This window comes from Babylonia areolata, chromosome 6 (assembly GCF_041734735.1).
Source record: "Babylonia areolata isolate BAREFJ2019XMU chromosome 6, ASM4173473v1, whole genome shotgun sequence".
Classification (NCBI taxonomy): Eukaryota; Metazoa; Mollusca; class Gastropoda; order Neogastropoda; family Buccinidae; genus Babylonia; species Babylonia areolata.
The window spans coordinates 1243493-1271216 of NC_134881.1; the positions used below are offsets into that span (position 1 = coordinate 1243493).

At 38.7% G+C, this 27724-nt stretch overlaps 1 protein-coding gene across 1 annotated transcript; it reads right to left on the reverse strand.

Annotated features, from left to right (window-relative positions):
• On the reverse strand, positions 1 to 27650 carry LOC143282639 (uncharacterized). Its single transcript, XM_076588287.1, has 7 exons — positions 27526 to 27650; positions 22733 to 23210; positions 21408 to 21489; positions 20177 to 20322; positions 17809 to 17949; positions 14258 to 14434; positions 1 to 11449 (listed from the first exon to the last, which is right to left on the reverse strand). The coding sequence occupies exons 2-7, from the start codon at positions 23142 to 23144 to the stop codon at positions 10998 to 11000; spliced, it is 1410 nt and encodes a 469-aa protein (XP_076444402.1). The 5' UTR covers positions 23145 to 23210; positions 27526 to 27650; the 3' UTR covers positions 1 to 10997.
• Between the last annotated feature and the right edge of the window lie 74 nt (positions 27651 to 27724).

Sequence of the window (27724 nt, forward strand, 5' to 3'; positions counted from 1 at the left end):
TCAGACAATGGTGCACTTTTACTTGCATCTTGTTCATCCACATCATTCCATGACTGATTTATTTCTTTTGTTTGTTTTTTAAACATGAATGAAGCCGTTCACACACAAAAACATAACACCATTTCAACAACACCACTTAACATCTTATTGAAGACATCAACTAAACAATTCACCTTAAAGCCATTCATCTCCAGAAAGAATAAAAAGCATGACAAGAACTAAATTGAGTTTCAGATGAAGCAAGCTGCTAAAATAATGTCAATGACATGTTGAAGTTGAAGCACACACAAGAGCTCTTGTTTTGCTCAGACATTCTAAGCACTGCAATACAAAAAGAAGAACAGAAAGCTGTCAATACTTTGTTGATTACTAAAGCTGACATGACTGCTCATCAGTGCACAATGTGCAACAAAAGAAAAAAATGTATATACATATAAATTAACTAAAAAAAAAAAAAAAAAGGACGGGAGTACTGAGTACATATTGTTTTTATCTTCAACCCAGTACTTCCATAAATGTTGTTTTTCCAAAATGGTTTTCTTTTCTTGCCCAAGAAGATATCCGGCAAATAACACTGTTTACATAAATACACACAAAGCAATATTCCATTTTTCTTTTTTGTATCTGTTGAACTGAAAACAAAACCGACAAGAATATTACAAATTGCCATCACCTCCCTGTAAAGTGAACCTTCATTCATAAATCTTCACCTAACCAAAATCTGAAACTCAGTGATATCTTTAATCATCTAACAAGAGTAATTTAAAGACATGATCCATCTGTGTAGAAAAAAAGGAATTATGCAACACTGCTTATCATTTTGATGTATGATAGTTAGCTGTGTTCCACTAGGACCATCAAAACAGCAGAGAAGGTAACTGCTGCCCTGACTATCTGGGCTAGAATTTGATTATAGTGGAGAGTGTCTTGCCCGAGTCACATCACCCCACTCTCTTGGTCAAGAGGCTTTCAGGACAGTTTGCGTTGGGATAGTTCCCAAAGGCCAGCTAGCCCACAAGTCTGCAGCACAAAGAACCAGTACAATTCTGCCTGCTATCATTTTGATTTATTACTACATTCCAAGCTAAATTTCTTCACAAAAATATATATGTATATATATCTGCCAGTTCAAAAATGTTGTATGGGTTCAGTGGAAAAGCTTTTTCAAGAACATGCAGCTGAATCAGTGTGGACTAACATCTAGTTAAGAGTTATTTTCTGAAAGTAAAACACTTCGGACTAATTTGTTGCCCTTGCGACTTGTGTATTCCGACTGCATTCACAGAAACCACCACTTCATGGCCACAGTTAAAGCACTGAATTATTTACAATCCACAATCACCCAACAATATTTAAAGACATTTCATGCACAACAGACTAAATTATTTACAGAGTTCTTTTTTTTCCCTCCCAAATCCATTCATTTTAATTACCCCTCAAAAGGCTATCTTCCACTTTCCAATATAGAATATCAACTTACACTTCTGTTGTTAAAAAAAATAAAAAATAACATACCGAATGATACTTCTGGAGGTTTGTTCACATACTTTGTATTCAAATTCCTGGTGAAAATTCAAATACAGATAATATTAATAAAGCCTTCAAATTTTCCATAAGAGCTGTTAAAGAAAGCTATGTATACTTTTTTGTTAAAAAACATCAACATAACTACCAATAAAATATCTACATGCTGATCATATTTGGTAACTGAAAACTCTGCAAGGCAAAGGATTTTTGTTTGTTTGTCGTTTTGTTTTTTTGTTTGTTTGGGGTTTTTTTTTGTAAGATCTGCCAAGCAAAAGACATGTAAAATAATCTTTTCAAAACTGAAAATCTATACAAGGTATGTTAAAACTTTTTCTTCTTTTTTTAACTGACAATCTCTACAAGGCAAAAGAATGACAGTTAAGTGTACATTTTTGAAACTGAAAATCTCTGCAATGCAAAAATAATGTCAGTTCATCATCATTTTTTTTTTTTTTTTTTTTTTTTTTTTTTTTTTTTGTTGTGAAAATGTATACAAGTCAAGGGAATGTTCAAACTGAAGTACAAATATTTAAACTGATGATCTCTGGAACTGATACAAGGCAACACAATATGAATCACTACATTTTTAAAGTCTTTAAGGCACCAAGCTTCTGGCAATGGCATATTGAATTGGACAGATTTTTGACTTCACTCAAGAAAAATTAAAACTTATATAAAGATCACAAAACAAAATCTTCCAGTATTTTTAACATTGCATGCATCACATCCTTGTCTTTTCGTATTCATCAGTGTTGTTTTATTCATCAGAAATTTTCTGTTCATCACTGTTTTGACAGAAAACCTTTCATCCTTACCTTTTGAACAAATCTTTGATGCTACCTGTACCATGTTTTCTGTGTAAAAAAAAACCGACTGATGTGCTTCTTTTTCTTACTGATTCCTACAGCTAGTATAAAACAACACTTTTAACAAATCGCAATGTTTCATTAACAAACAAGCAAAGAAAAAAAGACCCTTGAAACAATGCCATGTACTGATAACTCCAGTCATTACCACTATACAATTCTAACAGCCCATCACTCCACTGACCTCATCATAACTCCAGTCATTACCACTATACAATTCTAACAGCCCATCACTCCACTGACCTCATCATAACTCCAGTCATTACCACTATACAATTCTAACAGCCCATCACTCCACTGACCTCATCATAACTCCAGTCATTACCACTATACAATTCTAACAGCCCATCACTCCACTGACCTCATCATAACTCCAGTCATTATCACTATACAATTCTAACAGCCCATCACTCCACTGACCTCATCAACTTCATAACTCCAGTCATTATCACTATACAATTCTAACAGCCCATCACTCCACTGACCTCATCAACTTCATAACTCCAGTCATTACCACTATACAATTCTAACAGCCCATCACTCCACTGACCTCATCATAACTCCAGTCATTACCACTATACAATTCTAACAGCCCATCACTCCACTGACCTCATCATAACTCCAGTCATTATCACTATACAATTCTAACAGCCCATCACTCCACTGACCTCATCAACTTCATAACTCCAGTCATTATCACTATACAATTCTAACAGCCCATCACTCCACTGACCTCATCAACTTCATAACTCCAGTCATTATCACTATACAATTCTAACAGCCCATCACTCCACTGACCTCATCATAACTCCAGTCATTACCACTATACAATTCTAACAGCCCATCACTCCACTGACCTCATCATAACTCCAGTCATTATCACTATACAATTCTAACAGCCCATCACTCCACTGACCTCATCATAACTCCAGTCATTACCACTATACAATTCTAACAGCCCATCACTCCACTGACCTCATCATAACTCCAGTCATTATCACTATACAATTCTAACAGCCCATCACTCCACTGACCTCATCATAACTCCAGTCATTACCACTATACAATTCTAACAGCCCATCACTCCACTGACCTCATCATAACTCCAGTCATTACCACTATACAATTCTAACAGCCCATCACTCCACTGACCTCATCAACTTCATAACTCCAGTCATTACCACTATACAATTCTAACAGCCCATCACCCCACTGACCTCATCATAACTCCAGTCATTACCACTATACAATTCTAACAGCCCATCACTCCACTGACCTCATCATAACTCCAGTCATTATCACTATACAATTCTAACAGCCCATCACTCCACTGACCTCATCATAACTCCAGTCATTACCACTATACAATTCTAACAGCCCATCACTCCACTGACCTCATCAACTTCATAACTCCAGTCATTACCACTATACAATTCTAACAGCCCATCACTCCACTGACCTCATCAACTTCATAACTCCAGTCATTACCACTATACAATTCTAACAGCCCATCACTCCACTGACCTCATCATAACTCCAGTCATTACCACTATACAATTCTAACAGCCCATCACTCCACTGACCTCATCATAACTCCAGTCATTATCACTATACAATTCTAACAGCCCATCACTCCACTGACCTCATCATAACTCCAGTCATTACCACTATACAATTCTAACAGCCCATCACTCCACTGACCTCATCATAACTCCAGTCATTACCACTATACAATTCTAACAGCCCATCACTCCACTGACCTCATCATAACTCCAGTCATTATCACTATACAATTCTAACAGCCCATCACCCCACTGACCTCATCATAACTCCAGTCATTACCACTATACAATTCTAACAGCCCATCACTCCACTGACCTCATCAACTGTCAAGGAGTTCCAGGGACTAGTACATATCACTCAGTACAAGCATGTAAAATACAAGCATGAATCATACAAGACTAAGTTACAAAATTTGATCGACTGTATCTGACAACAATTGATAAACAAGGGATCTGAATGTTTGTGTCAAAAATAGAAGAAAAAAAAGTTAATATCGTTCATAGGAGAAAGCCAGTTGCAAAGATTTATAATAAAAAAATAAAATAAATAAATAAATTAAAAAAACCATGCAGTTTAAACAGATCTACTGGCAAATGTGCCACAACTGCTGAGCATTTGGTCGTCACATCACATGGTCATCCATTTCTGGTAATACTGGCATTTATTCCTTGCAGAATGTCACAAACACAAGTTCATATTAATCTCACACAACTACAAAACCTAGTCTTAAACTTGTAGACCCAAAAAACCCACAAAAAAACAACACAACAGAAAAACAAAAGAACAAGTGCACTCACATCGAGCAGGAACGCACATGAAAAACAAAGCACATTTCAAACACAAGGAAAGAAGACTTGGTGAAAGAAACGCACTGTCTTCTGCAAACCAGACCATGCCTTGTATCTTCTCTCTAAACTCTGGGCAGTCATTTGGGCTTAGCAGAGAACAGCTGTTCACCACATTCCTCCAGTCCTGTTGGCTCTGTGTCTCTGCCATTCCTTTTCCATTCTGCAATGTTGTCAGTCCAACATTTTTTTTCGGTCTTCACCTCACTTTGCTGTGGCAAGGCCATTGTCTCCTGATATGGCAACACCACAGTACAATATTGGAGTGATGGCCTGGAGGTAATGCGTCCACCTAGGAAGGCAGAGAATCTGAGCGCACTGGTTCGAATCACGGCTCATTCGCCGTTATTTTCTCCCCCTCCACTAGTGGTGGTCTGGATGCTAGTCATTTGGATCAAACGATAAACCAAGGTCCAGTGTGCAGTATGCACTTATCGCACGTAAAAGAACTCACAGCAACAAAAGGGTTGTCCCTGGAAACATTCTGAAGAAAAATCCACTTCCATAGGAAAAACAAATAAAAAGAAGAGAGGCAAGGCCTTCAAGACTCACTTGTGATACACTTTAAAAAAAATTTTAAAAAAATAAAAAATCTAGTTGTTAAAATGTGTTCTGCATTTGTTAGTATAAAGCTTTGGGTTAAAAAAAAAAGAAGAAAATAGTCCTGACGGCAGATTCGAACCCCGCATGTTCGGGTGAGAAGAAACTGTCTTACCCATTACACTATTGTGGCTCCTTAACTGACGTTCAAAAATTTAACATTTAAACATGCTTTTTTAAAGGGCAATAAATCGACTGCGGTATTCACAGTGAGAACGCTGTTTAAATCATATTATTCTGGTGTATCTTGGGCATTCAAAAAATCTTTAAGGGCAATTAAAAATTCTTTTTAAGCCCGCAGTAAAGGAGACGTGGCTATCACCGCAATCACACTGCAACATTTAGCCGTTTTCTCTGGATCTAGATAGATGTAAAAGTTTAGTTACACCCGCCGGGAATGTGCGACACGGTCGATTCATTTTCTCTTTTATGTTCATTCTAGTTTTATAGTTTTAAAGTTGATATGAAAATTTAGTAATTTGTTAAACTAATAACATGTAGAGCCAAGTACTTCTAAACATCATATGAAGTGAAAAGGACTTCATTTTGAGAAAAGTTAAGACTGGAAATTTTTACATTTCATCAAGGGTATGAACTCTCATGGTTTATTATTTTTAACTGTGAATTCCGACTAATTTTGTTGATATTTTTATGGCAGTCTGGGGCATAATCCAGTAAGTGATTTTCCGAAAAAGACTACTTGGGCGAATGAACATAGTGAAAGCCCTGTACACTGAGAGTAAAATACACAAGCTTTTTATGTATTGAGTATAATTTCAGAATGTAATGTTCAAGAGAAAGATCAGTTTAAAGCAAATTAACCCCCCAGGCATTAATTACAGATTAATTTCCCTTTTTACTATCTGCAGCAAAGACATGCACCAGAAATAACTTCCATGTTTGCAAAAGTTCCTGTTTGAACAAAAAATGATAAAAATGACCGCTCTTGTTGTGTCAGAATATCAGATCAAAGTGCCAAGTTTAGAGAATAAAAAAAAATATAAATATAACAGTAAATTCAGTTTGCATATAATCAGGCTTCTTTTTAAAAAAAATTTTTGTGCCTACCCGACAGGTGCAATATTGTTTTAAACAAGATGATTGGAAAGAACTGAATTTTTCCTATTTTTATACCAAATTTGGTGTCAACTGACAAAGTATTTGCAGAGAAAATGGCAATGATAAAGTTTACCACACACACACACACACACAGACAACTGAACACCGGGTTAAAACATAGACTCACTTTGTTTACACAAGTGAGTCAAAAACTGCATGCAGGAAAAATGACCACAAAATTGGCGGCGCTCTCAGTGTAGCAAGGCGCTCTCCTTGGGGGCAGCAGCCCCAATTTCACACAGAGAAATGTGGTGTGACAAAAAGAGAAATACAACACAATATGCCACTGCATCAATGGCAGCAACTGGAGACCTCAACACCTGAGACATGCACTCTCAGCCCACTTTCACCCCAAACACCTCCCATGGCTATCTACATGGCATGGAAAAAAACCCATCTATCCTGCACACAAACACCCCTTCATAAAAATGACTGAAGGTGCAAGACAGTCCATGAACGAGGATGACAAGTACAAAAAGTGTGGATTTTACTGCATTCTCTCATCTTCTCAGAACTGTCTACAGATTTTTCACAGCATCTGGGAACAAACAACTGGTCCATGATCTGGGCTCACAGGCTGAACACAGGAGGGAAGATGGTAAAAAACTGAAATGCTGAAAACATTTATCACTTATTTCATTTACATGTCAGCTTTTCTTCTTTTTTTCTTTTTTAATCAATGCTCTCGTGGCTTGTGTTTATAATGCTGAAAAGGTGGAGGGGGCGGGGAGGGGGAAAGGATAGGATCACCTGATAAGTATCTGAAGCTGAACCCAAGAAAAAGATATTCATGAAATCCTTTGGCTTTGGTAGTTTCAATTTCGATTGTCAAATATATTCTCTTTTTTTTAAGACAGTGGAAACACAAAGGAAATGCAACAAACACTTATTCAACACAGCCAACAATCTTAATATCATGACAGGCTTTTTTTTGGCTTTTTTTTGTTGTTGTTATTGTTCAGATACAGCATACAAATTAAATCTGAAATGACTAAACAACATGACATAAACTGGGAAAAACAAACAAAAATAAATTATGCTCATGAAAATAACCCAAGCTATTTCCCAGCCACAGCAATTCCATACACACATAATGTTCCAACTCATTATGACAGACACCCTCAACTGTTCAAAACCACACAGACGTTGAAAATTCCCTGACACTGAGAGACATGAGAGACTTTATCGGCTTAAGCACACACACACAAAATTCCTTGTCACAAATATCTTTCGGCAAAGACCTGAAAGCATTTCGGAGTCACTGGAGAACTGAACTGAATGATTCAGATGTTTATGAATAATGAACCAAGTCAGATATATACCACTATCTAAATGAATGGATGATTCATGTATCTATAAAATGAGATCTGTTTTATCTTGTTGACCATAACAACGATACACCAATCAATGTTACAAAAACAAGTATGTGCCGTTGATTTTTTTTCCAGTTCAACAAAGAGTGTATGCCATTAACGTTTTTTGTTTGAAGCACAAATGGTTAAAAGTTCAAATGAAAAATCTGTTCTGAGACCACCCCAAAAGGAGGGCTGTCTTCTGATTATGCTGTACACCCCATCTTAGTTCATTTCGTTTTCATTTTTGTTGTGAATCACGACTAGCACCCATACTGCCAAGGTCTCTTGTACACAGGAAGAACACTTCTGCATTCACACTGAAGACTTCATACATCAATGCAAGCATTTGTACAACAAACATTAACCTATTTTCAAAAAGTGGCATATTTCCAGTGTTTGAACATGACTCAACACAAGATTTCTAATACAACCATCCACATGCATTAATATGTTTCTAAATCAAGCTACAAACATAAAACATTCCACATGCATTATAGTTTATACATCTCCATACACATCACCAAATTTCATGCAATCATCACATGCACAGTATTGACCATATATCGCATCCATGATATGAGTTACAATTCTGCAGTCAATGTACACACGCATCAATGATATGAATAATGATAAGTCTTTCGGACTGTTTTACAAAGCATCAATATATTTACATCAATACTATCCTGTACTTGCAAGTTCTATTTTCACACAGGATTTCACGGTTTCATCTGGGATGTCTAAGGCTGACCGCACACCGAGTTCAGTCCCCAAAGCCATGATCAACACCAGCAATACAAAGGGCTGGAAAGAGCTCAAAACAGCTCACAGCTCAAAACACCTCACAGCTCAAAACACCTCACACACTTGGCTTCTGAAACAACAACAAAAAATGTTCCCCTTGTGTTCAAGCAATAAAGCTGCTTTTGTTCTCTCCAATTTTTTTTTATTTCCTGCAATCAAAACGTTTCACAGGCTTTTCAAAAATACCTGTCAGCCTTCTGAACTCAGACCAAAAAAGTTTAAAATCTTACCATTAAAAGCCTGGCAATCACTGATGATTTTAAATGATTCAAAAACCTTCATAATCACCTGCAAACCATCACAAAATAAGTACTTGGAATGAAAACAAAAAAAAGAAAAAAAAAAGAAAAGAAAACTTTTTTTTTTAAACCAAGATCCACAAAAACAAGTATTGAAGAAATACTTACACTTTTACAGGCAACAGGTAAGAGTGGAAGCATAATACAAAAAAAATTCTACAGAAAACTGCTTTTAACAAGAAAAGAAAAACAAAAAAAATTTGTTTAGAAAAAAAATTCAATGTTTTGAGACACTTTTGCATTCATAATTTTATCTATGAAAGGAAGCCCCCAAATCACAGGAAAGTGAATCTTGTCAGGATAAACACAGACGTGTGTGTGTGTGTGTGTGTGTGTGTGTGTGTGATATTCCCAGGTCTCCATCTTCCAAGATCCTAATGCTTTTAGCCCCTGTGGGTACGGTGACACAATCCGTCACCATCAGATTTTGAAGTGCCTCAACTATACTGGATAAGTACATTGTGTATATATGATCTATATAAAAAAAAAAGTTATAAGAAGATTTTTTTTTTTAATAGAAAAAAAAAGGATGGCGTCAAGACTGGTGAAAACAAAAGCACAGACATTGTATTGGAGTTGCTTTTCTTTACCTGTCTTAAGGGAGGTAATAAACAACTTCTATATGTCTGAAGCAACCCACATATAACATCAACCTCAAAGACGAACAGTTTTGTCATGGAATTCATTACTTTAAGCAGCTGACCCTCCAAACATGACTTTTAGAGCTTCTTTGAGATCAGAGCAAACAAAACTTCCTGAAGAAACCCCAAGAAATGAGACACAGATATATAAAGAAGCCAGAAAAAGAACGGCAGAAAGTTAAAGATAAAAAAAATGCAATCAAAAGTAATATCAGAGCTCGTAAACTTACGATAATACTGATCAATGTATCACAAAACAAACCTTCAAAAATCAAAATCAAAATAAGTACAAAAAACAGAAGAAAAAAAATAAAGACAAAAAAAAAAAAAACCCGCAAGCAACAACAACAACAAAAACAAAACAACCATGCATTACTGCTAAAAAAGAACAAAAAACGATAAACAAAACGAAACACACACCGCAACAACAAAGACCCTCGCTTCCTGAAGAATTATAACTCTTTCACCACAAAGTTTCTGTGTAAAAAAAAATTGCCAGTGCCAAATATTTTAGAAACGATGCTCTCAGTCACTGGAGGTTCAGTACCTGTCCAAAAAACAATACACTGGACTTGTTTGCTTCAAACTTGGCCAGGGGACAAAGGTTGGTCATTGTTCTATTGGCAGGGAAACTGGCTGAAGCCGTCAAGCTCTGTTATAATGTGGAAAAAAAGGGTCTTACCAACAGGGCTCCTTGATGTCTTACCAACATGGCTCCTTGATGTCGACAAAGTTACCTATGGCGGTGCACCGTCTGGTCAACTAAAGTTGCCAATGGTGGTGAAAGATTTACCCTTCTTCTTCGTTTGTGGACTGCAGTTCCCACGGTCACAAGTATGTACACAATTGAGCTTTTACGTACATGACCGTTTTTACCCCGCCATGTAAGCAGTCAAACTCCGTTTTTGGGGGTGTGCATGCTGGGTATATTCTTGTTTCCATTTCCCACCAAATGCTGACATGGATTACAGGATCTGTAACATGCAAATTTGATCTTCTACTTGCGTATACACACGAAGGGGGTTCAGGCACAAGCAGGTCTGCACATATGTTGTGCTTGGAGATTGTAAAAAATTTCCACCCTTTACCCACCAGGCACTGTGACCAAGATTTGAGCCGGAGACACCACTCAGATTCAAAGTCCAGTGATTTAACCACTCAGCTATTGTGCTGTCAAAGAGTTAACCAATCAGATCAGGTGGCTGGGGCACTTCCTCAGGGTGTCTACGGCTGTGAAAGAGTTAACCAATCACAGCAGGAGGCTGGGATACTTCCTCAGGGCATTCGACACCCTCAAATACCTCTGTCAGGTTAAAAAAACAAAACAAAAAAAAAACAAAAAAAAACACCATGACGACCCTGAAGACTTTTAACCTATTAATCACAGCAGGAGGCTGGGGCACTTCCTCAGGGCGTCCGACACCTCCAGCACCTCCGTAAGGTTATGGCCGCTGCCCCGGTGGTGAAGCCAGTCACCCAACCCCTCCCGCACCGACTTCCCCTGTGCCCGCACCGTGAAGAAGGCGCGCTTGGCGAGCACGGTGTGTCCCGGGCAGGAGGTCAGGAAGACACCGTTCTTCTTCGCCCGCAGAATCTCCTCGCTCTCCTGGAGCAGTTTGAGCCGCGCGCTCACCACCTCCTTCAGGTTCAGGTCCGAGCACAGCTCCACGTTGCAGGCGATCCTGAGGGCGTTGCTGCGGAACCAGCTGTCGTAGAGGGAGTTGACAAAGTAGAGGGGCGTGAAGACGTGCTTGTGGAGCACTTCCGGCAGGACGCACTGCCACTCCTCCTGGCGGCTCAGGCCCCGGGCGCACTCCTTCAGGCCCTGACTGTCTGCAACAATGGATACCCACGGTACTGATGAGAAAAAAGAGAAAAAATGTATTTACAAGGAAAATGTATTTACAAGAAGAAATGTATTTACAAAGAGAAATGTATTTGCAAGGAGAAAAAATGTATTTACAAGGAAAATGTATTTACAAGAAGAAGAAATGTATTTACAAGGAGAAGAAATGTATTTATAAGGAGAAATGTATTTACAAGAAGAAGAAATGTATGCACAAGAAGAAATGTATTTACAAGAAGAAGAAATGTATTAACAAGGAGAAACGTATTTACAAAAAGAAAAAAGTAATCATAAGATGAATAAGAAATGAGAAATGTATTTACAAAAAGAAAAAAGTAATCATAAGATGAATAAGAAATGAGAAATGTATTTACAAAAAGAAAAAAGTAATCATGAGATGAATAAGAAATGCATTCACAAGACAAAGAAGAAATGTATTCAAAATGAAGTCATGCGTTTACAAGAAGAAGAAATGTATTCACAAGACGAAGAAGAAATGTGTTCAAGAAGAAGAAATGTCTTTACGAAAAGAAGAAGAAATGTTTTCAAGAAGAAAAAATTACAAGAAGAAGAAACATAGTTACACAGAGATTAATCTTGTGCACAGACAATTCAAACTGCTTTCACCAGACGTTCACCAACATGCATAACTCTGAATCAAAGGGATGAAAAATGATAAAAAAAGCTTACCGGTACTAACACACATGTAAACAGAAGGCTAGAGAACCATAAAAAATTAAATACATCTACTTACAAGGCTAGAGAAACCATTCAAAAATATATATAAATACATGTAGAAAGACAGCTAGAGAAACTGTTTTTCTTTTAAACATAAACACATGTAGATAAAAGATTAGAGAACTATCAAAAAAATAATAATAATATGTTAATAGAAGGCTAGAGAAACTATTCTTTTTTTCTTTTTTTTCAAATACATGTAGATAGCATGCCAGAGTAATGATTGAAAAAAACTTCTAAGTACAAATGAATAGAAGGCTAAAGAACTAATTAAAAAAACATAAATAAACATAGCTAGAGAAATGATAAAAAAAACACAAATAAATGTCGATAGAGAGAAATGATTTTTATTAAAAAATAAATGAATGAATGTAGATAGAGAAACAATTTTTAAAAACTCATAAATACATGTAGATAGGAGGCTGAAGAACTGATTAAAAAAAACCACATAAATGTAGATAGAGAAACAATTAAAAAAACTCATAAATACATGTAGATAGAGAAACAATTTTTTTTTAAACTCATAAAAACATGTAGGTAGAGAAACGATTAAAAAACTCATAAATACATGTAGATAGAGAAACGATAAAAAAAAACCATAAATAAATGTAGATACAGATACGATTAAAAAACTCATAAAATAAATGTAGACAGAGAAACGATAAAAAAAAACATAAATAAATGTAGATAGAGAAACGATTAAAAAACTGATAAATACATTAGATAAAGAAACGATAAAAAAAAAACATAAATAAATGTAGACAGACAAACAATTAAAAAACTGATAAATACATTAGATAAAGAAACGATAAAAAAAAACATAAATAAATGTAGACAGACAAACAATTAAAAAACTCATCAATACATGTAGACAGAAGCCTGAAGAGCTGATTAAAAAAACATTAATGTATATAGAGAAACGATTATAAAAACATTAATGTATATAGAGAAACGATTATAAAAACATAAATGTATATAGAGAAACGATTAAAAAAAACATTAATGTATATAGAGAAACGATTATAAAAACATAAATGTATATAGAGAAACGATTAAAAAAACATTAATGTATATAGAGAAACGATTAAAAAAACATGTATATAGAGAAACGATTAAAAAAACATAAATGAATATAGAGAAACGATTAAAAAAACATAAATGTATATAGAGAAACAATTAAAAAAACATAAATGTATATAGAGAAACAATTAAAAAAACATAAATGAATGTAGACAAAGAAACAATTAAAAACTCAAATACATGGAGATAGAAGGCTGGAAAAACAAGGGTCACGGTTAAGTATGTGTAATTAAAAAACCATTTTAAAAACTTGTAAATATATGTTGTACATAGAAAGCTAAAGAAAAGAATTTTTTTTACTCTTTCAGCACCAAGCTTCTGTGTGAAAAACACCCCCCAATGCTAAATATTTTAGACTTGAAGCTCTCAGTCATTGGCTTCAGCTCATGTTCAAACTAGGTCAGAGGGTGAAGGTCAATCATTGTTCTATAGCTTGGGAAACTGGCTGCAGCTGTAAAGCTTTGCTACAATGTGAAAATTGGTCCTTTTCTTATTCTTCTTCATTCATGGGCTGCAACTCCCACATTTACTTGTATACATGAGTGGGCTTTTACATGTATGACTGTTTTTACCACGCTATGTTGGCAGCCATGATCTGTTTTGGGGGGTGTGCATGCTGGGTATCTTTTTGTTTCCATAACCCACTGAATGCTGACATGGATCACAAGATCTTTAACATGCGTATTTGACCTGCTTACATGTACACACAAAGGGGGCTCAGGCACAAGCACACACACACACACACACACACACACACACACACACACACACACACACAGCCTTACTGTAGGCCTAGTGGAAGTAGAAGATGCCCTTCAGGGTGTTGGCCATGGTGTGAGAAGTAGAGACGTCATTCAGTCAAGCGTCACACACACACACACACACACACACACACACTCACAACACACACACACACTCACAACACACACATACACTCCCCCCTCCCCCACCCCCACCCCACACACAGACATCCTTACTGTAGGCGTGGTGGAAGTAGAAGACATCCTTCAGAATTTTGGCCATGGTGTGAGAACTGGAGACGTCAGCCACGTCCACCAGCAGCCCTCCATCCACCACCACGTGCACCGTCTTCACACTGGACGGAAGACGCTCTCGCAGGCGGTCCGCATGGAACAGAGCGCCCAAGGCACCAGCTGAAATGGAGCAAGCAGATGTACATAGTTTCAGTTTCCATTGCAGTTTCTCAAGGAGGCGTCACTGTGTTCAGACAAATCCATGTATACTCTACACATCTGCTAGGCAGATGTCTGACCAACAGCATAACCCAATACACTTTGTCATGCCTTGAATGCATGCATATATATTTGTGTACATATCTGAGTGGATTTCTTCTACAGAATGTCGCCAGAGGACAACACTTTTGTTGCCATGGCATGAGTTCTTTTTCAGGGCGCTAAGTGCGTGCTACACATGGGACCTTGATTTATAGTATGATCCAAACAACTAGATGCTCAGTTGGATTTTCCAGTCAAACTTGGTAGAAAGGGCAAGAACAGGATTCGAACCCAGACCCTCACGGACTCTATATTGGCAGACAAGTGTCTTAACCATTCTGCCACCTTCCCTCCTTGGACACAAAGCCCACTAAGTGATTTCCAAACAAGCAGATGTACATAAAGCCCACTAAGTGATTTACCAAAACAAGCAGATGTACATAAAGCCCACTAAGTGATTTACCAAAACAAGCAGATGTACATAAAGCCCACTAAGTGATTGACCAAAACAAGCAGATGTACATAAAGTCCACTAAGTGATTTCCAAACAAGCAGATGTACATAAAGCCCACTAAGTGATTGACCAAAACAAGCAGATGTACATAAAGTCCACTGAGTGATTTACCAAAACAAGAAGATGTACATAAAGCCCACTAAGTGATTTCCAAACAAGCAGATGTACATAAAGCCCACTAAGTGATTTACCAAAACAAGAAGATGTACATAAAGCCCACTAAGTGATTTACCAAAACAAGCAGATGTACATAAAGCCCACTAAGTGATTTACCAAAACAAGCAGATGTACATAAAGCCCACTAAGTGATTTTTTATCAAACAAGCAGATGTACATAAAGCCCACTAAGTGATTTACCAAAACAAGCAGATGTACATAAAGCCCACTAAGTGATTTCCAAACAAGCAGATGTACATAAAGCCCACTAAGTGATTTACCAAAACAAGCAGATGTACATAAAGCCCACTAAGTGATTTACCAAAACAAGCAGATGTACATAAAGCCCACTGAATGATTTACCAAAACAAGCAGATGTACATAAAGCCCACTGAGTGATTTACCAAAACAAGCAGATGTACATAAAGCCCACTAAGTGATTTACCAAAACAAGCAGATGTACATAAAGTCCACTAAGTGATTGACCAAAACAAGCAGATGTACATTAAGCCCACTAAGTGATTTACCAAAACAAGCAGATGTACATTAAGCCCACTGAATGATTTTTTATCAAAACAAGCAGATGTACATAAAGCCCACTAAGTGATTTACCAAAACAAGCAGATGTACATAAAGCCCACTAAGTGATTTCCAAACAAGCAGATGTACATAAAGCCCACTAAGTGATTTTTATCAAAACAAGCAGATGTACATAAAGCCCACTAAGTGATTTCCAAACAAGGAGATGTACATAAAGCCCACTAAGTGATTTACCAAAACAAGCAGATGTACATAAAGCCCACTAAGTGATTTCCAAACAAGCAGATGTACATAAAGCCCACTAAGTGATTTACCAAAACAAGAAGATGTACATAAAGCCCACTAAGTGATTTATCAAACAAGCAGATGTACATAAAGCCCACTAAATGATTGACCAAAACAAGCAGATGTACATAAAGCCCACTAAGTGATTTACCAAAACAAGCAGATGTACATAAAGCCCACTAAGTGATTTTTTATCAAAACAAGCAGATGTACATAAAGCCCACTAAGTGATTTTTTATCAAACAAGCAGATGTACATAAAGCCCACTAAGTGATTTACCAAAACAAGCAGATGTACATAAAGCCCACTAAGTGATTTTTTATCAAAACAAGCAGATGTACATAAAGCCCACTAAGTGATTTACCAAAACAGTTTGAAGCACATGTCAAAGTTTGCGGACTGATCCGTTTATGCTACACTACACCTGGTCTGGGTTTTTTTTTTAATATTAAAAAGGAAGCAGATGCCTGAACATCGCACAAACCCATTGCACATGTCAGGTCATTGCACAAACAGAAGTCTATAAAGCTTCAAAAGCAATTTCTCAAACAAGCAGATGTATCTAAGCCGCAAAGTCTTTCATTAGAATAAAACGAGCAGCTGCAGATTCATGGAAAGAGTAAACATCAAGATCTGTGCGGGACTCAAACCCGTGCACATTTGCTTTCTTATTTCTGGCTGGGTGCATTAGCACCTTTATGTGCTTATGTTATGTACGTGATAATTAAAACCATATTTTTTGTTCATCACCAGAAAAGAGTGTTCGTCACACCAAAAGTGTACACCGTATAACTTGATCTTAATCAAGCAGCCACATCAGTCAGCATTTCACTGTTTTACAGTTATAACACAGGTCTATCAAGGTTTCAGATTTTCCCTCTTTTCATTACATCTTTTTATTCTCCAAATAATGGCATCGTGTAACCTGAGACTGAGACACCGGCTTATAATTCAGATTTACTGATTTTTGATGGTCATTTGGGACATAACGCATTAAGTGATGAAGCCTATGCAAATTTTTTTCTTTGCTTAAAATTTAGCAGCCTTCTTCACATCCTACTGACAGCATGATTCCAATGTTGACAAGTCTTTTCAGGCAGGATGGCTACCTTTGATTGAAGTTGTCAGAATGTCATTTCAATATCATTCAGAATAAAATATTTGTATGCAGTGAATAAGTCAATAGTGTAGTTAAGACTAAGAGTGATTCTGTGTGTTCTGTTCAGATTTAGTTTTCTGTTAAAAGATAAAATGTTGTGCTCTCTTTACACCCAAAACAAGCATCCAGCAATGAACCGGGAATGACCTAGTCAAATTCTGCACATCCAGAGGCTAAATGGGACAATCTGTTCATTCACGATCCAGAAATACGGCTTAATCTGGAAGACTTTACAACCTATCTATGGTGTGAGTGGAATGATTCCTTCTGCTGTATCTGTTTCTTCCAAGTTTGGAACTGACAAATATTTCCAGATAAAATAATCCGTTCACGTTTACCACACACACACACACACCCACACACACGCACACACACAAACAGAAAGAGAGAGAGAGAGAAACACACACACACAAACAGAAAGAGAGAGAGAGAGAAACACACACACACAAATTACTGTATTATTACATAGACTCAAAACAAGCAGATGTTTGTAAACACACACAAGATCCAAAAGGAAGAAACAACAAGAAAAGAAGTATAATGAAAACACAACCAGAAAAGACAAATACAAATAAAATTAAAAAAAGATAAACAAAATCCACAACAGTACAGTGCCAGAATTTTGCTAAGTGCTCCTACCTGAGGAACCAGCCAGAATGATCTGCTCAGCATCTTTGAAGAGTGTGAAGGCAGAGAGGTAATCAATGACAGCGTCAAACACCAGCGCTCCCTTCATGTGCAGCTGTTTGGAGTCCACAATCAAGGGCTCTGATCTGTTGCCTGAAAAAACCACAATCAAAGTGACATTCATTCCTATAATGTCAATCATGCTGGACAGTACAGGGACAAATACTGAGAGGAATGGACAGAGTGGGGAGAGAAGGAGACAGAGTGGGGAGAGAAGGAGACAGAGTGGGGAGAGAAGGAGACAGAGTGGGGAGAGAAGGAGACAGAGTGGGGAGAGAAGGAGACAGAGTGGGGAGAGAAGGAGACAGAGTGGGGAGAGAAGGAGACAGAGTGGGGAGAGAAGGGAGTGGGGAGAGAAGGAGACAGAGTGGGGAGAGAAGGAGACAGAGTGGGGAGAGAAGGAGACAGAGTGGGGAGAGAAGGAGACAGAGTGGGGAGAGAAGGAGACAGAGTGGGGAGAGAAGGAGACAGAGTGGGGAGAGAAGAAGACAGAGTGGGGAGAGAAGGAGACAGAGTGGGGAGAGAAGGAGACAGAGTGGGGAGAGAAGGAGACAGAGTGGGGAGAGAAGGAGACAGAGTGGGGAGAGAAGGGAGTGGGGAGAGAAGGAGACAGAGTGGGGAGAGAAGGAGACAGAGTGGGGAGAGAAGGGAGTGGGGAGAGAAGGAGACAGAGTGGGGAGAGAAGGAGACAGAGTGGGGAGAGAAGGAGACAGAGTGGGGAGAGAAGGAGACAGAGTGGGGAGAGAAGGAGACAGAGTGGGGAGAGAAGGAGACAGAGTGGGGAGAGAAGGAGACAGAGTGGGGAGAGAAGGGAGTGGGGAGAGAAGAAGACAGAGTGGGGAGAGAAGGAGACAGAGTGGGGAGAGAAGAAGACAGGCAGGGAGGGCGGGGGAGAGGGAGGGGGGTGGGGGGGGAACAAAGAGATAGACAGGCGCAATAGCTGAATGGTTAAACCGTTGGACTTTCAATCTGAGGGTCCCAGGTTCGAATCGCAGTGACGCCTGGTGGGTAATGGGTGGAGATTTTTCCAATCCCCGAGGTCAACATATGTGCAGACCTGTCAGTGCCTTAAACCCCTTTGTGTGTATAGCATGCAAAAGATCAAATACACACGTTAAAGATCCTGTAATCCATGTCAGTGTTCGGTGGGTTATGGAAACAGGAACATACCCAGCATGCACACCCCCTGAAAAGAGTGTGGCTGCCCACATTGTGCGGTAAATAAACAAAAAAACGGTCATACACATTTAATGTTTTATGCTTGTCTGACTGTGTATGTTTGTGTGCCTGAAATCTGACTGACTGACACAGGAAACATATGATGTACGCCCAATGGCAGCCGTCAGTTGGCTGTACCCAGGTAGGCAGCCTGTTGTGCAAATGACCCCGTGTTTATAAAGCACTTAGATCTTGGTCTCCGACGGAGGATAGGCGCTATATAAGTACTGATATCAATCAATCAACAGACACAGACAGACAGAACACACAAGGGGAGGGAAAGTCTGAGTCTCAGTATACTGATTAGGCCAAAAGCCCATTTCAATGACTGAGCAAATATATGCACAAAAACAATAATAACCATTCATATACAAAATATATATATGAAGCACATAACATAAAAAGAACAAAGAAATAAACATACAATATTACAAGGATGGTTTGGGTTTTTTTCAAAACTAGCATCAGCAAGGATTACCTTTTGTCACATTGATAATTTACAAAGAAAAGTTCTTGTTACATGTTACAGATCTGGAGTGCCTTATAAGAAGCTAGGAGCAATATTGCAGATCTGTCTGTAAAGCAAGAAGAAAAAGAACTTGATGGATTATTGTAATTGTTCAGGAATGGATTGATATGGGAAGGCAGAGAGGGAGGGAAACGAGAGAGAGAGAGAGAGAAATAGGAGATATACACACACACACACACACACACACACACACAGGGGGAGACAGGGAAGAAAGAGAGACAGACAGACAGACAGACAGACACGGAGAGACAGACAGACAGACAAAACACAACAAGGATTCAGTCTGATGCTCATAAAAGACATCACTCAGTCTAGAAATTTAAATGTCAATGCCAGGAAGGCATTTTACAAGACAAAGGACATGTGCGCACGCAAGCACACGCACACACACAAAGAAAACAGAAAAATAAAACCCCAAAAATCTCAATGTCTAACACAGGTACACTTCAATCCAACAAACAGGGCTGTCAACAGTGCCCAACAAAACAAACCACCTTGACTCCAAACACAAAAATCTCAATGTCTAACACTGATACACTTCAATCTGCAACTGTTGTCAACAGTGCATCTTACCCAGATATGATCCTCCATCACAGTACAAGAGATCCACCATGTGCCACAGACAGAAGTCAGGATTCAAAGAGCAATCGCTGGACATGATGCCTTCCAACGGCTGCGACATCTTGGTCTTTAGACTGGATCCTAAAGCACTGCCACTCCTAGGGGGAACAGAATTTAGAGAAAATTGGAATGCATGGATGAGAAGAAGAAAGAAACAAAATACTATCAAATAAAAAGACAGGGAAAGTCAGCTTCGTCATCTCTAAAGTGAAATTCATGTGTGTCATGTATACTGTTTGCTATACAAACATAAAAAAATGCACTTAAAAGACATGTACCTGTTTCAGTATTCAAAAAGAGATCTAAACTATTATAACTATACCGACATGTTCCAACATTTCATGGCCATGCAACATATAAAACACAATTATGATTTCACACACACTTATAGTGTCTGGGGAAGGAAAGTCAGGTAAACATGCTCTCTCTTTCTCTCTCTCTCTGTGTCTCCAATCTACAATTTTCACTGAATAATAATATTGTGTTTATGGCTCTCTGTCCCTCTGTCTCTGCATCTATCAGTCTGCCTGACTCTCTGTTTCTCCATCCAGTTTTTCTTCTTTTGGCCTTTCTTCATTCTTGCTTTCTCTTGTTTTTTGTTTTGCTTTCATGAATAACTTGGTTTTTTGTGCATGTTTTTTTCTTCTTTTTTTTTTTCAATTTTGCCCAGACTGCCAGATCTAAAAACACAATTGTGCTTATTCCTTTACCCTCTCAAAAATCCATTCATTCGTTTGTTCGTTCTCTCTCTCTCTCTCCCTCTCTCTCTATGTGTGTGTGTGTGTGTGTGTGTGTGTGTGAGTGTGTGTGTAATGTGTCACTCGCTTCCATTTTGTAAAGATGTGAGCAATGTTGTGTCTCTCAATTTGATCATATATTATCCTTACAAGTACAATATTGATACATGTATTGAGGATAACATTAACAACATTCATATATATGTGTATATGTTTGTGTGTCTCTTAGAACAATGGCATATATATATATATATACATATACATATGTGTGTGTGTGTGTGTGTGTGTGTCAGCCATTGTGCTAATAGATCTCCACCGTAGGAAAATAAAGATTCATTCGTTCATTCATTCATTCATTCTTTCTCTCTGTCTCGCTCTCTCTCTCTCTCTCAATATATACATGTACGGTTATGATTTAGAGGAGAGGTGAGGAGTGACCAACGCACCTTGACAGACAGTCCTCAGGTGTGGAACACCACCCCCCACTCTTCAAGTGGATGATCCAGAATCGAATACCGGGCACCGTGCCTGGCAACAAACATGACAATGTATTGCACTGATATTTGCGTAGTCAACCATTATCTGTCATTTATATTTTTATTTATCAAAGGATTTTTCTTCCAGCATTTTACTATCTTCAAAAACACTGACAGTGACACTGCTTACAACGTATAGAACACAAAAAACACTGCCAAAGCTTACAACACACAAATAAATAAACACTGACAGTGACATCACTTCAGCTAGCAAAAAATTCACAGAAAAACAAAACCCAAACTGCCAGTAATAGAAAGCCATCACTTTAGCTTACACACCAAACAAAACCCTTACACTGCCAGTGGTAGTAGTCAGCCATCACTTAAGCTTAAACACAAAAACAAAAACTTACTTTGCCGGCTGGGAGTATTAAGCCACCAATTTAGCTTACACACAAAAATAAAACCCTTACTCCTTGGTAACAGTATTTGTATTTTGTATTTTTTCTTTCTTGTCACAACAGATTTCTGTGTGAAATTCGGGCTGCTCTCTCCTGGGACAGCGTGTCGCTACACTGAGAGCACCACCCTTTTTTTCTTTTTTTTTCCTGCATGCAGTTTGTTTTTCCTATCAAAGTGGATTTTTCTACAGAATTTTGCCAGGAACAACCCTTTTGTTGCCATGGGTTCTTTTGCGTGCGCTAAGTGCATTCTACCTGCCTACTCGTCCGTCAATCTGACGGGAGACTCCATTATTAGTAAGTGCATGCTGCACATGGGACCTCGGTTTATCATCTCATCCGAATGACAAGTGTCCAGACCACCACTCAAGGTCTAGTGGAGGGGGAGAAAATATAGGCGGCTGAGCCTTGATTCGAACCAGCGTGCTCAGATTCTCTCGCTTCCTAGGCAGACGCATTACCTCTAGGCCATCACTCCACCATCGAAGCCACCATGTAAGCTTACACAAAATGCACACACACACACACACACACACACACACACACAAACACACACACACACAAACACACCGAAAAAAAACACTCTGCCAGTAGAAGAAAGCTATCACTTTAGCTTACACACACAAAAACAAAACCCTTAACTCTGCCACGTTTGTTGTAAGCCACAACTCAAGTTTACACACACAAAAACAAAACCCTTAACTCTGCCACGTTTGTTGTAAGCCACAACTCAAGTTTACACACACAAAAACAAAACCCTTAACTCTGCCACGTTTGTTGTAAGCCACAACTCAAGCTTACACACACAAAAAAAAACCCAACTAAAACCCTTACTCTGGCGGTAGTAGTAAGCGGGCGGAGACCCGTCCAGACAGGCTGCCCCCCCACTCTTCCGGGCAAAGTCCGAGGGCAGGATGACCAGCTCTCCATCCGTGTCGGTTTCCAGGTGGTAGTGCACAAAGGTGCCCCTCATCACGGCGATCATCCTCACCAGGAAGATCACCAAACCCACCAGCAGCAGGCAGCCCACCTGCACGTACACCCGCCGTGTGCACAGCACCGGGGGCAGCACCTCAAAGCGGCTGAACTTAGCCCGCGTGGTGAACATCGTGTTGTCCTGGGGTGGTGGTGGTAGGGGTGGCACCAAGGCTGTCGTCTCTTCTGCTTCTTCTCCTCCTTCCCTGGCGGCGGCGCTGTCGTCAGTGGGTGCCCTGCATTCCTCTTCTGTCAGAAATGGTCGTGTCATTCCGCTCTGCTGGGGAAGTAGGGGGGAGGAGTGGTTCACTTTCCTGCTTGCATTACAAGCTACCAACTGCACATGAAAAAATTATCTGTGTATAAGAAATATATAATATATATATAATACAAATATATCTTAAAACTCTTTTCCGAACACTAGGATTTTATTTTTCAATATACAATAGACTTCATTTCTTTTAATTATTTACAGTATCAAAAGCTGATAATCTTCTTACTTTGCAGTCAAGCCAATCACAATGTTACTGATATATTACCAGAAATACAAGTTTTACACAGAGCGACTGACATTCTGAAACCTGACAAAGAACTTGATAAGCAGATTTACATTGACAATTAGAAGTAGAACGTTTAAAAATTTCACATGTGTCCATAGTGCCACGAACACACACACACACACACACACACACACAAACAGACAGAAGTGATAAATCAACTGCCTGCACAGACATGACATGCAGACACACACTTGTACACACACACGTGCACACACACACACACACACACACACAAAATGACTTCAAGACCTCTGTCATTGTGCAGACTCTTGAGAAACAAGTGTGACCGCTTGTGTCAGTGGCAGCACTCAAACCTAGCAGGACAAAAGCTGCATAAAACTACACAGTGCATTGTTCCCACTGGCAACCATGATCAAAAAGCCATTCACTACAGCAAACAATAGCCGTTTCAGTGCTTTGGTCACATATGCGTGCTATCTGAAATTGAACATGTATGTAAATTGTTTGCATTCCGATACATGTGCCTGTCAGTGTAACTGTTCAACAAAAACCCTCTCAAGGAGCTTAGAAAGATAAGGCAAGTTTGATACAGGACAATGTCAACAGATACCAAGGACATCAGGATCAAGATCTATTTCTCTCTTTTTTTTTTTAAATTAAAGGCTTGACAACAGTTGTTTTTTGTTGTTGTTTTTTTAAAGCTGCAGGACTATGACCAGATTCAAAACTAAGGTTTATAATCTTGAGATTTTTTTCCCCACCGCAGAGCTGATCACATTGCAAAGACACACACCTGAATGTGTTCTGAATCTTAGACCGCTAAGGGTATATGGATTTGTCTGGATGCAGTGACACCTCCTGGAGTAATTGAACCGAACTGAACTGACTTCTAAATTTACAAAAGCATTTTATCATATAGCCAAACCAATCACTACACAATGCTTAATGAAACTTGGTGAAAAACTCAAGTCCTGTCTTGCTGTTACACTCATCCAATGCAACATGACCTTGACTCTCTACACAGGTTTTGTTCTCACCATGACCAACATCACACCTAATTTAAACAAGACTGTGCACAAGACCTTCTCTCTCTTGCACATGGAAACTTTTCCATTACCATGCTGTGACCTTGACCTTCAACCTCATTCATTTTTAATTCCTTCGGGGATCAAACTGGACCCTTGACCAGCCACAATACAAGCTGATAACAAGTTGATGTAAGATATGACCTGCAGCTATCAAGGTTTATCAAGTCAACATGCCTGCACCTTAATCTGGAGATGATAATCTTTTAGACACTCTTTCCTGTTTTATTTTTTCATGACAATGTTAACACAATCATCTAACTCTAACAAACCAATTACAAGCAAAAAAGATAACACTGACAATCATCATAACTATTTGCCATCATGTGACAGCTTTTTACTCTTGATCAAATAATGATAGCAGAAAGCTCTGTATTACTCATTTGGAAAACTATACTATTTTCAGCCTTTGTATGTTTTATTTATGTATGCACTATCTGCAGCTCCACAACTGATCTTTTGTATCAATCATCAAATGATAACAAGCATCATCATCATCATCATCATCTTGACAACAACAACAAATTGCTGCTGTTGGTTCTTTGTCTCCTGCTACAGTACTAGATGTAAAACTTTATTTGGATGATGATTTTGACATACTGATAGGAGTAGATAAATAATGAGGCTAGAAGAGTAAAGAATTAACAACAATAAAGAGTGGTAACTTTCTCCATGTACAATGTACACAACTTCAACTTGTTCAAGTCAATGCTGCGTATGCTACGGATTCAGATAGTTTCAGTTTCAGTTTCAGTAGCTCAAGGAGGCGTCACTGCGTTCGGACAAAACCATATACGCTACACCACATCTGCCAAGCAGATGCCTGACCAGCAGCGTAACCCAACGCGCTTAGTCAGGCCTTGGGAAAAAAAAAAAAAACAACAACAAAAAAAAAAAAAAAAAAAAAAAAAAAACCACACACACAACCACACAAAAAAAAACAACAAAAAAAAAACAAAAAAAAACAAAAAAAAAACGGGGGAATAAATAATAGATAAGCTTGCATAAATAAATAAATAAATAAATAAATAAATAATAATTATAATATAGAAAAAGGTAGTAGTAATAATATTAGTAATACTAATAAAATGATAATAATAAAACATAAATAAATAAATAAATAAATAAGACAACAATGGTGATAAATAAGCAAATAAATGTAAAAAATGAAGACACACATTCACACATACACCCACACATGCATAACAGAAATGCACCAGACATGCAGTTTCACATATATGAAAGCACAGTCAAATACATATAAACGTACATGAGCTCCAACACACACACACACACACGCATTACCGTGCACCTCCTCTACCCCCCTCCTCCACACACTCATTTCTAGTCTAAGTATCGCAGCTTCCACGGCACACACACACACACACAAACACAAACACACACTCACAGAGATGAACACTTACTTGTACAAGCACATATGAAAGCACAGTCAAATACATATAAACGTACATGAGCTCCAACACACACACACACACACACACACACATTACCTTGCACCTCCTCTACCCCCTCCTCCACACACTCATTTCTAGTCTACGTATCGCAGCTTCCACGGCACACACACACACACACACAAACACACACTCACAGAGATGAACACTTACTTGTACAAGCACACACACATACGCCCATATCTCCCACCCCCAACTCCACACACGTACATACAAAGATAGATATATATATATATATATATATATATATATATATATATATATACACGTTCCAATATCCTGTTGCTCCCACAGTGTAGGCATGCATACACTCACATACCTCATCCTCTACCCCACCTCCCCCTGCACTCCCACCTCCCCTCACACACACACACACACACACACACACACACACACACACGTACACATATCTCTCCTGACACTTGTGTACAGTTTCACTCTCGCGCATTCACAAACGCACTCAAAAGCACACATACACACAAACACACACAGCCGCCACTGACTGGCCGCAAGAGGGATGGGAAAAGATCTCTGATGCCAAGAACGTGGCGTCTAGTGTGTTGCTCGGTCTGTTGTGTTTGGAAAGGCCCACAGAGACTCTGTTCCGTTTTGAAGAAATTTGCGCAATGTTGGTTTGGAAATGATGCCGATATTTGTTTGATTTGCAAAGCATCGTGCTCTACCTTTCATGTTAGATTTGCGGCCGCTCCCTCTCTCTGCTTCTATTTCTTTGAGGCGATCGATGGTGTGATGGCCTTGTACCTGTTCTTTTTGGTATTCTTTGACTTTTCTGAGGATTTCCGATTTTCCTAGATGTAGGCCGCTCGTTGGTGTTGCGTTACCAGCAAGTCTGTCAGCTCGCACATTTCCCTTAACACCTGCATGTCCCGGGCAGTATGACCATGTGAGTTTTTTAATCTGAAAGTTGCGCATTGCGTTATGCCACTCTGGGCTTCCCATTCCGTTTTCAATTTTCTGTATGAGGTTCATTGAGTCGGTTAGAATCATGGCATGTTGGTTTCCGGGCGTATGGAAGGACGATAGCCACTGGAGGGCATGTGTCACAGCTTCAACTTCCATCGTTAGGCTGGAGGTTAGATAACACACAGGTACATAAAAGGTACACTGGAACAAACCCAGACACTTCCTCAAAAAGGTACTTCTGGGCTCGTCCTTATACCAATCATCTGACATGTGCACACGGCAGCAAGGACTGAAGAAATGTGCATTCACAAATTAGCTTTCATACAACTTTTACAAGACTGGCATTGGTAGGAGGTTGGGAAGAAAGCTCCCATGTACCATGAAAACCTGCAGGCATGAAAACGGTAGCGGTAGAGAGCATTTCGGTCTGGTGATAGTCAGTCACTGTTACATATTCTGCTGTTGTAAAGACAGTGCAAAACGTCAGGTAGCGGGTGAGCGGAACTACCAAAAATGATTGATTGAATGTTGTGCACAGCTTTCACTTCAAGTTCAAGGTTCTTCAGTTTTTGAGACTGCCATATATTCATTTTAACACACTTTTGTGCGTTTAACGGAAATAAACAAAATGTGTAATCTTTATAATTTACCTTGTTCTTCAAACGTAAGCATTCACTATTGTTTTTTCTCTCAGCTGATCCGCATTGTGGGAAACACTGCACGCATACATTTCAGAAGCATATATTTTTGTCAGCAAAAAGTGCATCAAACAAAAGCACCTCCAATGAGAAAGAGCACAATCATTGTTGTCTCCCTTGCACATGTATCAAAAACAAAACCATGTGGTGA